The sequence below is a fragment of the Camelus bactrianus genome, chromosome 3, assembly GCF_048773025.1.
Source record: "Camelus bactrianus isolate YW-2024 breed Bactrian camel chromosome 3, ASM4877302v1, whole genome shotgun sequence".
NCBI lineage: Eukaryota > Metazoa > Chordata > Mammalia > Artiodactyla > Camelidae > Camelus > Camelus bactrianus.
Window position 1 is genome coordinate 39875929 of NC_133541.1, and position 12114 is coordinate 39888042.

The 12114-nt window shown below is 41.9% G+C and overlaps 2 protein-coding genes across 5 annotated transcripts in view; one reads left to right on the forward strand and one right to left on the reverse strand.

Moving 5' to 3' along the window:
* Nucleotides 1-535: 535 nt before the first annotated feature.
* PLK2 (polo like kinase 2) lies at nt 536-6443 on the reverse strand. Of its 2 annotated transcripts, XM_074358597.1 has the most exons (14): nt 6033-6443; nt 5350-5457; nt 5086-5202; nt 4768-4897; nt 4441-4528; nt 3869-3964; nt 3563-3761; nt 3326-3473; nt 2875-2972; nt 2440-2569; nt 1972-2212; nt 1715-1844; nt 1367-1477; nt 536-1235 (listed from the first exon to the last, which is right to left on the reverse strand). In XM_074358597.1, the coding sequence occupies exons 1-14, from the start codon at nt 6300-6302 to the stop codon at nt 1044-1046; spliced, it is 2058 nt and encodes a 685-aa protein (XP_074214698.1). In that variant the 5' UTR covers nt 6303-6443; the 3' UTR covers nt 536-1043. The 2 variants fall into 2 exon arrangements, 1 of the variants encoding a protein (XP_074214698.1); XR_012504345.1 differs by lacking the exon at nt 536-1235 and having other exon boundaries at nt 1715-1839.
* A 119-nt stretch (nt 6444-6562) lies between these two features.
* The window catches only part of GAPT (GRB2 binding adaptor protein, transmembrane), a 30560-nt gene continuing 25008 nt past the window's right edge, over nt 6563-12114 (forward strand). For all 3 annotated transcript variants that reach the window (XM_045525099.2, XM_045525095.2, XM_045525100.2), the window contains exon 1: nt 6563-6739. The gene's annotated coding sequence lies outside the window, so the exon portion shown is untranslated. The remainder of the gene's footprint in view (nt 6740-12114) is intronic.

Below are 12114 nucleotides of genomic sequence, written 5' to 3' on the forward strand. Positions count from 1 at the left end.
TACATTGAGGTGGTGCAAATATTATAAAGCCTAGAGTTTTGCCCATACTAAGATAAATTTCCTGTTATCTATTGACATGTAATAACAGAAGTTGCTTACACGGGATCACTCTAGCTTGCAGCTCCAAGCTAAATGAGTTTTGGGGAAATACTTCAGAGACATTGGTTTGGGATTTCGTAGGAGGCCTCTATTCCAGTGGTGATAAGAGTGGTATTTTTGGCATACTCTTCTCCAGCTAGATCTGCCCAGAGGGTATTAAATACTCAGGGTATTTTAATACCTAAAAGTATTAAAGACTGACTCCCTAGAAACTCTTATTAGAAAAATTAAAGACCTAACTTTCTAGTACGCTTCTATGCTCAGTGTCATGTCAAAGAGTGCCAAGAGTGCATGACCACCATGCACTGCCGGGCTGCAGTGCTGGTGTCATACCAGAAACAGGAGACCGCTGCTTCTGCTTTTTCAGACTCTTTATTGCCAACAGTTTAAAGTGGTCAACATAAAAAAAATTGATAATAAATACTGCTCTTTGGGCTGTAATAAATAAAAAGTTTATTAACAAGGAATGCACTTCTCCAGCCACAAGTGTCTTCAAAAATTAACAAAAAAAAATTATATATGGCCATAGTTCACAGTTAAGCAGCCAAAAGCTGCTCTGATTACAGCCTTTAAACAACATGGGAGTGTCCTCCCTTCTCCCTCCCCTTCAGGAAGTATATTCACAGCTCCAAGTCCTCTGTCTGAAAAACTCTCAACAGAGAGAAGTTAAGAGTCAATGCACCTTTCTGTGAAATTATCTGAAAACCTTTTAAAACAGGTACGTCAAGGAAAACTGAATTCGGGTTCACTCTCAGATTGTCCGAAGTCAAGAACTGTAGGCCTCGGCCTGCTCTGGTCCCACCAAGTCCAGCAGGCCACAGAGGGACTGTTTTCGTACCACCACCTGTCCGTCTGCTTCAACGTGCTGTAGATCATTCTACTGGCTTCCCTGTAGATCTCACAGTGGAAAAGAGGAGTCCCATAGGGTCCATTCAAATAGTCTTTCAGTTACATCTCTGTAAGAGCATGTTCAGAGCATATTCCATTCGATTTTTTAATTCTGATGAACAGCCAGACATCAACAGAGTTGTCAGTCTGAACGTTGTAGATATTCTGTCTTCATTGATGTAAGTGAGAAGGTATTCTTCATTTTGGCTACAGATGATGATTTTCGTATGATCGTGGTAGAAATTCACCTTTAAAAAGGAGACATAGATATTAGATCCCTCTAAATAGTCAAGAATTAGAAGAGTTTTGTCGATAATTAAATTGGCTAGGTAAAAATCGTTTTTTAGGACCATATGCTTTTCCTAAAGGGTTCATTTACCTGAAACGTGCCATCATTGAAGAGCATCATTAAGGCCTTATCAGACTTTAGCCACTGAAGGAGGTAGAGCCGAGGTCTTCGAATATCAGTAACACTAGGCAGATCGCCACCCTAGAAGAGATTGGGAGAGTTAGCGCTTATAACCACTCTGTGGCGTGCACTCAGTTCTTCTAAGCAAGCACCAGCATGGCCTAGAGATTCCTGGCCCAACTGCCCAGAGATTCTGATTCGGTAGATCAAGGGTAGGACATGAGAGGCTGCACTTGTAACAAGCTTCGAGGCTACCCAGATGCTACTGGTCTGTGGACTACACTTCAAACATCACTGCTTAAGATTCATGGTACTTACATCCATGAGGTTCTCCTCCATGTAATGAGAGAAGTATTTCAGCACCGTCACTTGACTAATGAATTGTTCAGGGGCATCTGTTGCCGAGAAAACAGAGCATTGGCCAAGCTCCGCGTAGTAGTGAACTGTTCTAAAAAACAAAAACAGTAGGGAGAGAAGAAAAAAAAAAAAAAGCAGTTAGTCACTGTTTTCAGATTTCCTTAGGGCAAGACTAAAGAACTGATGGGGCTGGGGCTTCCTTAATTGAATACACTTACTTTTTGTCTGGAAGGAGGCTCATGTGAGCACCGTTGTTGAACAGGACACCTACGGTGTGGTCTGAGAGCTGGTACCCAAAGCCGTATTTGTTAGAGTAATCGACCCATTTGGTGACCCACTGAAAGGAGGTGCTCAGCTGCTCTCTGGGAATGCAGTCAGCTTCTGGCATGTTTTCTAGACATCCTCGAAGGACTCTTGCCACTGTGTCCGCGACACTTCCCATGGTACTGTCCTCAAGGCCTGAAAAGTCAGATAAAGTTATTAAATAATTAACAACAAAACCTTAGGCTATAGTAGATGCTAAGTCTCCTTCCACCACTTTTAAGGACACAGGACTTAAAGTTACTCTGATTGTCTAATTTTGCTTCTATTAAGTTAGGCCACAAAACAAACTGACTTCGGTTACCTAGTATTGAGCACTGGCATTTAGAGTGTCATTATTTAAAATGCGATTGACAGCAACTTACATTCACTGCTACTGCTGCAGCTGCCAAGAGTTCCTCTGACTATCATCCGAATAGCATCTCCAATCTGCTGCTTGTTTTCTACTGCGGGTGTTCCAGACCTGGCAACTGTAGTGGTAGGTGGCTGGGGTTCCTAGAAAACAGAAGAGCCAGGCAATAGTTAAGCATTAACGTAATAGTTAACAGTTACGCATGAGGTTGAGAATTCTAGTTTAAGATGAGATTCTGGCTATTACTAGGAAAGCTTATGACACATGCCAGGTAAAAGATATTTTGGTAACTCAACTGCATGTGTGGTTAAACTAAGAGATAAAAACCTTTTCCTTTTCAAGGGTTGGAAGAAAAGCTTTAAGTAAATACTTCATGATCTGAGTGATAATTAACAAAGAATGGAAATGATATAAAGTGTTTATAACTATTTTCTTTTTTCCAGCATACCTCATCTGTCCTGTGTTTGCTGGGTTGCTGAGTTATTGAAGTCTTTTTCAGATCATGCCTGAGCTTGTAAATGTCTTCATCTTCTTTAGACACTCTATCTGTAAATCAAGGAGAGAATTATGAGCATTTTTCTATCCTAACAAGGTAGGAACAGAGCTAGCCATATTTCCTCCTTTTGCATTAATAACTAACTTAAGAGCATCCAAAGCAAAATGAGCATTTTTATCTTTGCCATCAGCTGCAATTATGCAAGAAGCACACACTTTAATGTATGGAAAGCAAAAAGCTATCAACCATGATTTGCAGTGTGGGTTTATCACACTATAAAAAGCTTAATAGCATACAAACATACAGGGCAAATTATATTACTTTGAAAGCCTCTTTTAACTAACGTATCCACTTTACATATAGTATTAGATAAAGAAGAGCAGACAAAGTCTTAACAACTTACTATGTGTGTCAATATATCTTGCTTTGTCTTTTTTGCCACCAAAAAGAGCAGCAGCCGCTTTCTTAAAGAAATTCTTAGCTGGACTTGACAAGTGGAAATCTGGAACCGTATGACAACAGCTAGAAGAGAGTCTGTCTGGAGTGAAGCCCTGTGAAGTATAAGAAAAGACTTTCAGCAACCTGCTGAGTAATTGGGATCAAGAGCATGTAATAAAAAGATGCAAAAAATTGTACCAACCTGCAAAAAAAATTCATGTCGAATGATGTCATCCAAACTGGGACGATCCTCTGGATTTTTGGACAACATGCTGGCTATTAAGTGCTTAGCAGGAGCCACCAATGAGGAGGGCATTGTATACCTTGCTTCTCTTATGCACCTGTACGTTTCCTTCAGATTTGTAGTTTCAAATGGTGGTCTTCCTAGTAACATTGTATACCTGTGTGCAAGGAATTGCTTCTTTAGTAATTGGTCAGAAAGCAACCCTTTCTGAGTGTTAAAATCTACATCCAAATTTGCTTTTAATATTTTGGTGCATTTACTTACATTACACAGCCTAAGGCCCAAATGTCTGATTCACAGCCGTGTCCTTGTTTGTTGAGGACTTCCGGAGAAAGATAATTTGGGGTACCACATATCGTTCTGGAAAAACAAAATATGAAGATCTCATTAGGAATTATTCTACTGCTTAAACTTAGCTCTCTGGATAAACCCTTAAAGGCACTATGTTGAATTTCTCTTTGAAAGCATTTGACTTTTGATTTTGGGCATGTGAACAACTGGCTTTTGACCAAATGACTTGGTAATTTTTTTTAATGCACGTACAGTTTTTTTTTCAGCCACATGACAAAGTGTTTTAAGCCAACTGAGACCAGGTACAGCATGAAATTTTTATACATTTCAGGCAAATGTAAGACAGATCTGTTTCATAATCAACTTACAGACATAAGGGACTCTGCTTGGTCCACAGTGGCACTGAATAAGTGTTTCCTTAAATTAATACTGTAGCAGTTCATAGATTTTAGTGTCAACTGATCTCTGAAACATTAATTGGGAAATAAAAAAGGCATATTTGAGCTCCACTAAACCCTAGTGGAGTGTATCTTTCTGACTCTTACCTCCTTCTGTGTTCCAGGGGTTCCAGCCGAGCTGCCAAACCAAAGTCCCCGACTTTTAGTTCCATGGCTTCATTAATGAAGAAGTTCCCTAGTGGTAAGCAAAACAAAATCTGAGTTCCCTCGAAAAGGTACTCTAACCAAGTACACACACATCCACTCAAGAGGCAGGGATTCAGTCACTTAATATGAAAGCCACTCATTCCAAAGCAAGGTTGCATTGGCTAGATCCCAATTAAGAACATCAAATACTTTAAAAAAGGGAGAGAGAGAGAAGACAAGAACATCCCTCTCTGACACAAAAGCCAGGGTTTGGAATAAAAGGCTTACCTAGTTTGAGATCTCTGTGCAAGATTTCTTGTTCATGAAGGTACTTCAGTCCAGACACAATCTGCCTGAGGTAGTATCGGACTTCTGGTTCTGTCAACACCTTCCTCGCTTTCAAGATATGAGCCATGGACTGGGAAGAGGAGGAGGAAAAAAGAGAATCTGTCAAACAAAGTTACCAAAATCAGTGGTTTCCTTGTCATGAAAGTTAATGCTGCGCTATAATCATTACCTCCGAACTCAATCCCCAGATAAAGTGCAATCTGAATGCCATGTCAGTCTAGGGGAAGTAAGCTCACTCAAATAGGAGTTAACACTTACCCTTCTACTGCAGTATTCCAAGAGAATGTAAATGTTTTCTTTGTCCTCAAAGTAGTGGTAAAACTGCACTACGTGCTTATGATGCAGAATTCTGTGAAGCTCGATTTCTTTGTCAATCTAAGAGAAAAAGCAAGCAAGATCAGTCTTATTAGCCTCCCTCACCTCTGAAAAGCCAGTTGCTTACACATGCAGAAGACATTTTCCTAACAGGGAAGGGCCATCCCTGCACACAAAGGAAATACTTTACTCAACAGTCATACACACCTTTTCCCTTTGATGAGGTTTAGCTACTCTGCTGTGAGGAATAATTTTTGCAGCATAGACTTTGTTGTTCGTCAAATCTGTCATCTCGTAACATTTTGCAAAGCCACCCTGAAAGGAAACAAAGCCGAGGTGGAATTGAGTATGGCAAGAACATGGACGGCAGATTTTTTTTTAATGTGAAAGAAAAGCAAAACTATGGGAGAGGAAGGGTGGACGGAAGGATGCGGTCTACTTTTTAAAAGCTCCTTCACGAAGGGAAAAACATTCCTGAAAACAGTAGGTTGTAACAGTGCCCCTTCTCTCTTTACAAAGGGGAGCTTTCTGGAGGGGGTCGGGAGTGGGGAGATGAGAAATAAGGTCCGAAGAGACTTGTCAAGAAAATTCTCCGGGGGGAGGCAGACAGCCAGGTCTGGTGTAGAAAGCCCTCGCTTCTGGCTTCAAGATCAATGTCTTTGCGCTGCGGGAGGCAGGCAGAGCCGCGGTTAAGGATGTGAAGCCGATCCCGGCGCTGTCAGCGCACAAAAGCCAGAGGAGGGCAGGTGAGCAGCCCACGTCGGGCGGCGGGATCGGATCCCCGAGAAACCGAGAAGCAGCGGGCCCGGGGACTCGGGGTCCGGCCCGGCCCGGGGGACGCCCGGGCAGACCTCCCTCCCGCCTGGCAACCGGCGCCCGCCGCTCGTCACCTTTCCCAGCACTTTGCCGCGGCAGTAGCGCTTCCCCGTCGTGGGGTCGACGATAATCCGCGAGATCTCGGTCCCCGAGTGCGAGTGGTGGTGATGGTGGTGCGGGGCCGCCGGCTGCACCTGCCCCTGGGGCTGCGGCGGCTGCGGCTCCTCGAGGGGCGGCTGTGGCCGCTTCTTCTTCGAGTCCCCGCCGCAACCCTTGCCCAGCGCCTGCTCGCACATCTTGGTGCCGGCGGCCGGCTGGTAGGTGATAGTCCGCAAGAGCTCCATGGTCTCCTCGCCGCCCGGCACCGCCAGCTGCCACCTCCGAGACGCGGACACACGTCCGAGCCGGCCCTTGCCTTTGAGTCCCCGCCGCCGCCAACCTCCCGCTCCCGACGCCTTCGTCCACTTGTGCGAGTGCGAAGGCCAGCCCAAGTCTTATATACGGGCTGGGAGCGGGCGGAGAATCCAAACGGGATACGACGTCACGGCGACGCCCCGCCCCCCGGCCGCCCGAGCGCGGGGCCCAGTGGGAGGTCGCGTTAGGCGTTCGGCGTCCAGTCTCCGAGCGGCGCGCTGACGGGGGCGGCTGAGTCCGCGCGCCGGCTGTGGGGAGCGCTCACCGCGACCGCAGTCTTCGAACCCTAAGAGCTTCTGGGTTTAAAATAGAAACTCGAGGGCCCGCGCCGGGCGCCTCCCCAGCCGCCCGGTGGCCGGGCGCTTCGGTAATCGCAGGTCCCCTCCCCCGCACCGCCCTGCGCGACCGCCCACCACCTGACGCCTCGGGTGTCAGGGTGTGAGTGTGCCCGGAGTCCGCGGCACTGGCTCCTGAAGCCTCCGATCCCAGGGCCTCTGGAGGGCTTGCGTACTGCCCCCGCGCTCTTACCGCGCTAGCTCTCGTCTGGAGCGGGCACCGCGAGGAGGCCGTGCGGGTAAAAGGCAGGGTTTGCAGAGCAGGGTGTTCGAACTCACCGCCGCTTTCCAGTGAGGCGGACTGTAGCCACGGCCGAGCGGCCGGCGGTGGCTGAGTCCCACTGAGGCCCGGGTAACCTCTGCCCATCACCGTAGAGCGGGCCTTTGTCGGAGGCAGGCCCTTAACCTTGGAGAGGGAGGCCGGTGCCCTGCGAAGGCTTAGCCTTCGGGTTGCCTGGAAACTGGGAGGCAAAGGCGCCATCTCTTGGAATGTTCTGGAAGCGCAAGTAGCCGTCCTAGTGGGCAGCGGTTAAGGACTAGATGGGCTTTCTTTGACAGTAAGTGGTGTTAAAAGCGCTCCTGGTGCTTATTATGGTTTTACACTCAGAGTCATCTATCACTTTGCTGGTCAGTCCTTTGAAGTGGAGGTTATTGGTAGCACGAGGGAGGAGCATAGCCAAGTAAGCTGAAACATGGCTTTGTTTCCTATTTCCACATTTTACAATTAAGATTTATTAACCTAGAAATACTATTTTTTTTTACTCCAATGACAATAGTGCACTTGTGTGCGCAGCACCATTTTGAAATACCTTATTTTATTCTACATCAGTTCTGAGTGGGAAATAGTTATTCTCATTCTACAGATGAGGAAACTGGGGTTGAAAGAATGTAATACTTAGTAGATCATCCAGGTTATGTTAATTAGCAATAGACAGATTTTTTAATCTAAGATGTGGTAAACAGTTTTTTGATGCTAATTTCCAACGCCATTTAAAATACCAGATTAATAATCTTCTCGAAGGTACTTAGAAAAAGGGTTGACTCCAATCCGCCATTAAGTTTAGATATGCATAGTTTCAATTACATATTTTCAAAGACATTCTGTCTCAAATAATTCCAAGGCAATGTAGTAGGGAGTTTTGTTGTCATTACAAAGTGAAAAGGGAAAGTCTTCTGTGTCTCTTCCTTTTTGATTCTGTAAACAGTTCAGGGCAAGCCCAGGCATGCTTCTCGTAAGTGAAAATAGAGTTTACCCCAGGCTTATCAGGGCTGGAATAAAGGATGGGCCTAGGGGTGGAAATGAAGAATTACCTAATCCTACTCTTCATAAACCTAGGAGTGACCTTTGCTCCCCAGATTTATGCAAACTTATTTACTAGCCTATAGTAGACTTGCTGGTTAAGAAAATATCTAAATTTCCAGAGCTAATTTTGCACCATGTCTTAGTTGATAGTGAACTTTTAAAACTACATTTGTTAATGACTTTCTGAGATAAAAGGGCCATGAATAGTCATGGTATTTTTCATTATTTCCATTCTTTATCATTATTATTGTACATCTCTTTACTGCAGCATTTGATAGACTGTTGAACATGCCATGGGAAATTCAGGTCTATCCTCCAAAACATTTGAGCATTTGGTAAAACATTAACATGTATATGTGTTACAGGGTCTTCTGTCCAACTGTGAGAATCTGATTTTTTGGATTTTGGTGCCATCATGTGGACGATAACCAAAATTATTGTTCCTAGAACAAAAAAAAAGGCAACAGATGTACTTTCCAATGGGGATAAATATTTAATTACAAAATATTTGTTTGTAGTTCTGTAGATTTAATGGAATTACAAGTCCCAATAGGATTTTTAGTGAAACTTGACAAGCTGGTTGTAAAGTTTATACGAAAGTGTAAGTGATCGAACATAACAAAGTCACTTTCAAGAAGAATTAGGAAGTCTTTCTCTACTAGCTACCATGACTTGTAAGGAAGGTATAGCAATTAGGAAAGTTGGGTCCTCTCACAGGGATGGAATGACCAATGGAATAGAATAAAGAGCATAGGAATAGATCCTCATATGTAGGGAACTTTGACATATGGCAGAGGAAGGGGGTGATAGATCAGTGAGGAAAGGAGAGACTTAAGTAAGTGGAACTAGAAACAAATGGTTTTACCATATTAAAAAATGAAATTTATATCTCTCACTGTTAGTTTTCTAGGGCTGCTCTAACAGAATACTACAGATCGGGACTTAAACAACAGAAATTAATTTTCTCACAGTTGCGGACGCTGGAAGTCGAGGACCAAGGTTGGGCAGGCTTGGTTTCTCCTGCGACATCTGTCTTTGACTTGCAGATCATGGGAGGACACAGAAGATGGTGTTCCTTCCCTCTGTGAGAGAGCAGCCTTGGTGTCCCCTTGTATGGCCAAATCTCCTATTATAAGGACAGCAGTTAGATTGGCCTGGAACTCACCCAAATGACTGCATTTAACCTCTTTAAAGGCCTTGTCTCTAAATACAGTCACATGCTGAAGTACTGGGGCTAGGGCTTAAAGATACGAATTTTGAGGGGAAACAATTCGGTCCATAGCACACACCATGTACATAAAATCTACTTCAGATGAAATAAGGACTTAAAGAATAATAACAAGACAACGTATCAGTAGGAAATATAGGCAACCAATGTTCTGAGCATAGGCTAGGGAAAGATTTTTTTTTATTGCAATAGAGTTGACATATAACATTGTATTAGTTTTACAGGTACAGTATAATGATTTGATATTCACATATATCATGGAATGGCTAACACAGTTTACATTACCACACATAGTTGTGAATTTTTTCTGGTGATAAGAAATTTTAAGGTCTGCTTGCTCAGCAATATTCAGATATAAATATTGTATTTTTAACTAGAGTCATTATGCTGTACGTTACATCCCTAGAACTCACTTATCTTACAATAGGAAGTTTGTACCTTTTGACCCCCTTTACCCATTTTGCCTACCTCCCCTCACTTCTGTCAACCGCCAGTCTGTTCTCTGTATCTATGAGTTCTTTTTTTTTTTCAGATTCCACATACAAATGGGAATATATAGTATTTGTCTTTTTCTGTCTGACTTACTTCACTTAACATAATTGCCTCAAGGTCCATCCATGTTGTTTGGAATGGCAGAATTTCCTTCTGTTTTATGGATGAATTATATTCCACTGTGTACATGTGTATATGTATATATATGTACATACACACACACATAGATATATGTATGTATGTATGTATGTATGTATGTATGTATGTATGTATGTATATCACATTTTCTTTATCCATTCCTCTGTTGGTGGACTGTTAGGTTGTTTGCATACCTTGGCTGTCATGAATAATGCTTCCACGAACGTGAGAATACAAATAGCTCTTCAAGATTATGAGTTTATTTCCTTTGGATATATACCCAGAAGTGGAATTACTGGATCATTTGGTAGTTCTATTTTTAATTTTTGGAGGAACCTTCATTCTGTTTTCCATAGTGATTGTGAAAATTTATATTCCCGCCAACAGTGCATAAAGTTTCCCTTTTCCCCACATCCTCGCTAACACTTGTTTGTCTTTTTGATAATAGCCATTCTAAACAGATGTGAGACGATAACTCACTGTGGTTTGGGTTTGACTTTCCCTAGTGATTAGTGATGTTGAGCATCTTTTCATGTACCTATTGTTCATTTGTATGTCTTCTGTGGGAGATGTCTATTCAAGTATTCTGCTCATTTTTAATTGGATTGTCTCTTTACTGTTGAGTTGTATGAGTTCTTTATATATTTTGCACACTAATCTCTTTTTAGATATATGATTTGAAAATATTATCTCTCATTCTGTAGGTTGCCTTTTCATTTTGCTGATGATTTCCTTTATTGTGCAGAAGCTTTTTAGTTTGGTGTGGTCCCACTTGTTTATTTTTGCTTTTGTTGACTTTGCTTCTGTTGTCAAATCCAAAAAAATCATTGCCTAGACCAACATCAGGGAGCTTATTCCCATGTTTTATTCTAGGATTTTTATGGTTTCTGATCTTACATTAATTAACTGTCTATCTTTAATCGGTTTTGAGTTGATTTTTGTATATGGTATAAGTGTATCGTGTATTGTGTATGGTCCAGTTTAATTGTTTTGCATGTGGTTGTTCAGTTTTCCAGCAGCATTTATTGGAGAGACCATCCTTTATACATATCCAAAAATATATTCTGGGGAAAGGATAGTCTCTTTAAAAAAAGAACAGATTTCTTAACATGGGAAACCCATTAACTCTATAAAAAGATTGATAAATTTTGCTGAATTAAAATTAAGAAATTTTATTCATCAGAAGACACTTTAAAGTAAAAAGACAGGTTATAAATTGTTAGAGATATTTGCATACTTATGACCAACAACGAATTAGCACAAGAATATATAGAGCTCTTACAAATTGGTAAGAAAAATGACCCCACAGAAAAATGAGTGAAAGACATAAATAAGCATTTCATAGAAAAGGAAATACTGATAGTCAATAAATAAGATGAGAGTCTCATTAATGATCAGGGAAATACAAATCAAGGCCATGTAAATTCATTCAATAGGTAAAAATTAGGAAGCCTAAAACTATTAAGTGATGGGAAGGATTTCAATCAACAACTTGCTCAGACAGTTTTGCTGGGAGAGGAAGTTGATCGTTTGTACACCTTGCAACCTAGCAAGAGACGTGCTTGCACGTATGCACCAGGAGACATAAACAAGCATAGCCATGGCAGCACTTGTAGTGATAGCGAAAAAAACTGAACACAAAACAAATCCCCATAAGATAGAAGGATGGATAAGCAAATCGTGGTACATACACGTGATGGATGTTATGTGAAAATCAGTGAATTACGAATATCCACATCAGTATGAATAAATTTTAATGTTGAGTTTTTAAAAAGGCAAATTAAAGGTTACTCTTTTTATAAAATTCAAGAACTAAATATCTTGTTTACAGATAATTATGTATTGGTTTAAAATACTATTTTTTAAAAAACTTGGAAACGTTAAACACAACATTTAAGATAATTGTTACCTTGTATGAGTGAGGTGAGGGATATAAGAGAGGGAAGGAATATGCAGGTCTAGAAAAGTTATTGTTAATGACTCAGTTTTTAAATTGGATTGTGGGAACACTCAAAGGGGCATGCATGCCTGGGGAAACCAATGAGAATTGTGTCATGAGCCAAGGTGTATGGTTAGTCCAATCATGAGTACCTTAAATCCAGGTTAAAAAAAATAAACTTTTCTGACCAGCGTGATGACTTAGACTTCATAATGAAGTGAGACAATGAGAAGAACATTTTGATACCTGAGTACATTGCCAAGAGTCTGCAGGGCTAGGCTGGGCATGTTAAGTCTGCAGTGAAGTA

What these genes read in the sequence shown, in the direction of transcription:
- PLK2 (XM_074358597.1), bottom strand. Translation starts at nt 6,302, where the DNA reads ATGGAGCTCTTGCGGACTATCACCTACCAGCCGGCCGCCGGCACCAAG. An exon ending in GACATGAATTTTTTTTGCAG is followed by an intron (nt 3,474 to 3,562) that starts GTTGGTACAATT and finishes TATACTTCACAG; the next exon opens with GGCTTCACTCCAGACAGACT. An exon ending in AGCCTCCTTCCAGACAAAAA is followed by an intron (nt 1,845 to 1,971) that starts GTAAGTGTATTC and finishes TTTGTTTTTTAG; the next exon opens with AACAGTTCACTACTACGCGG.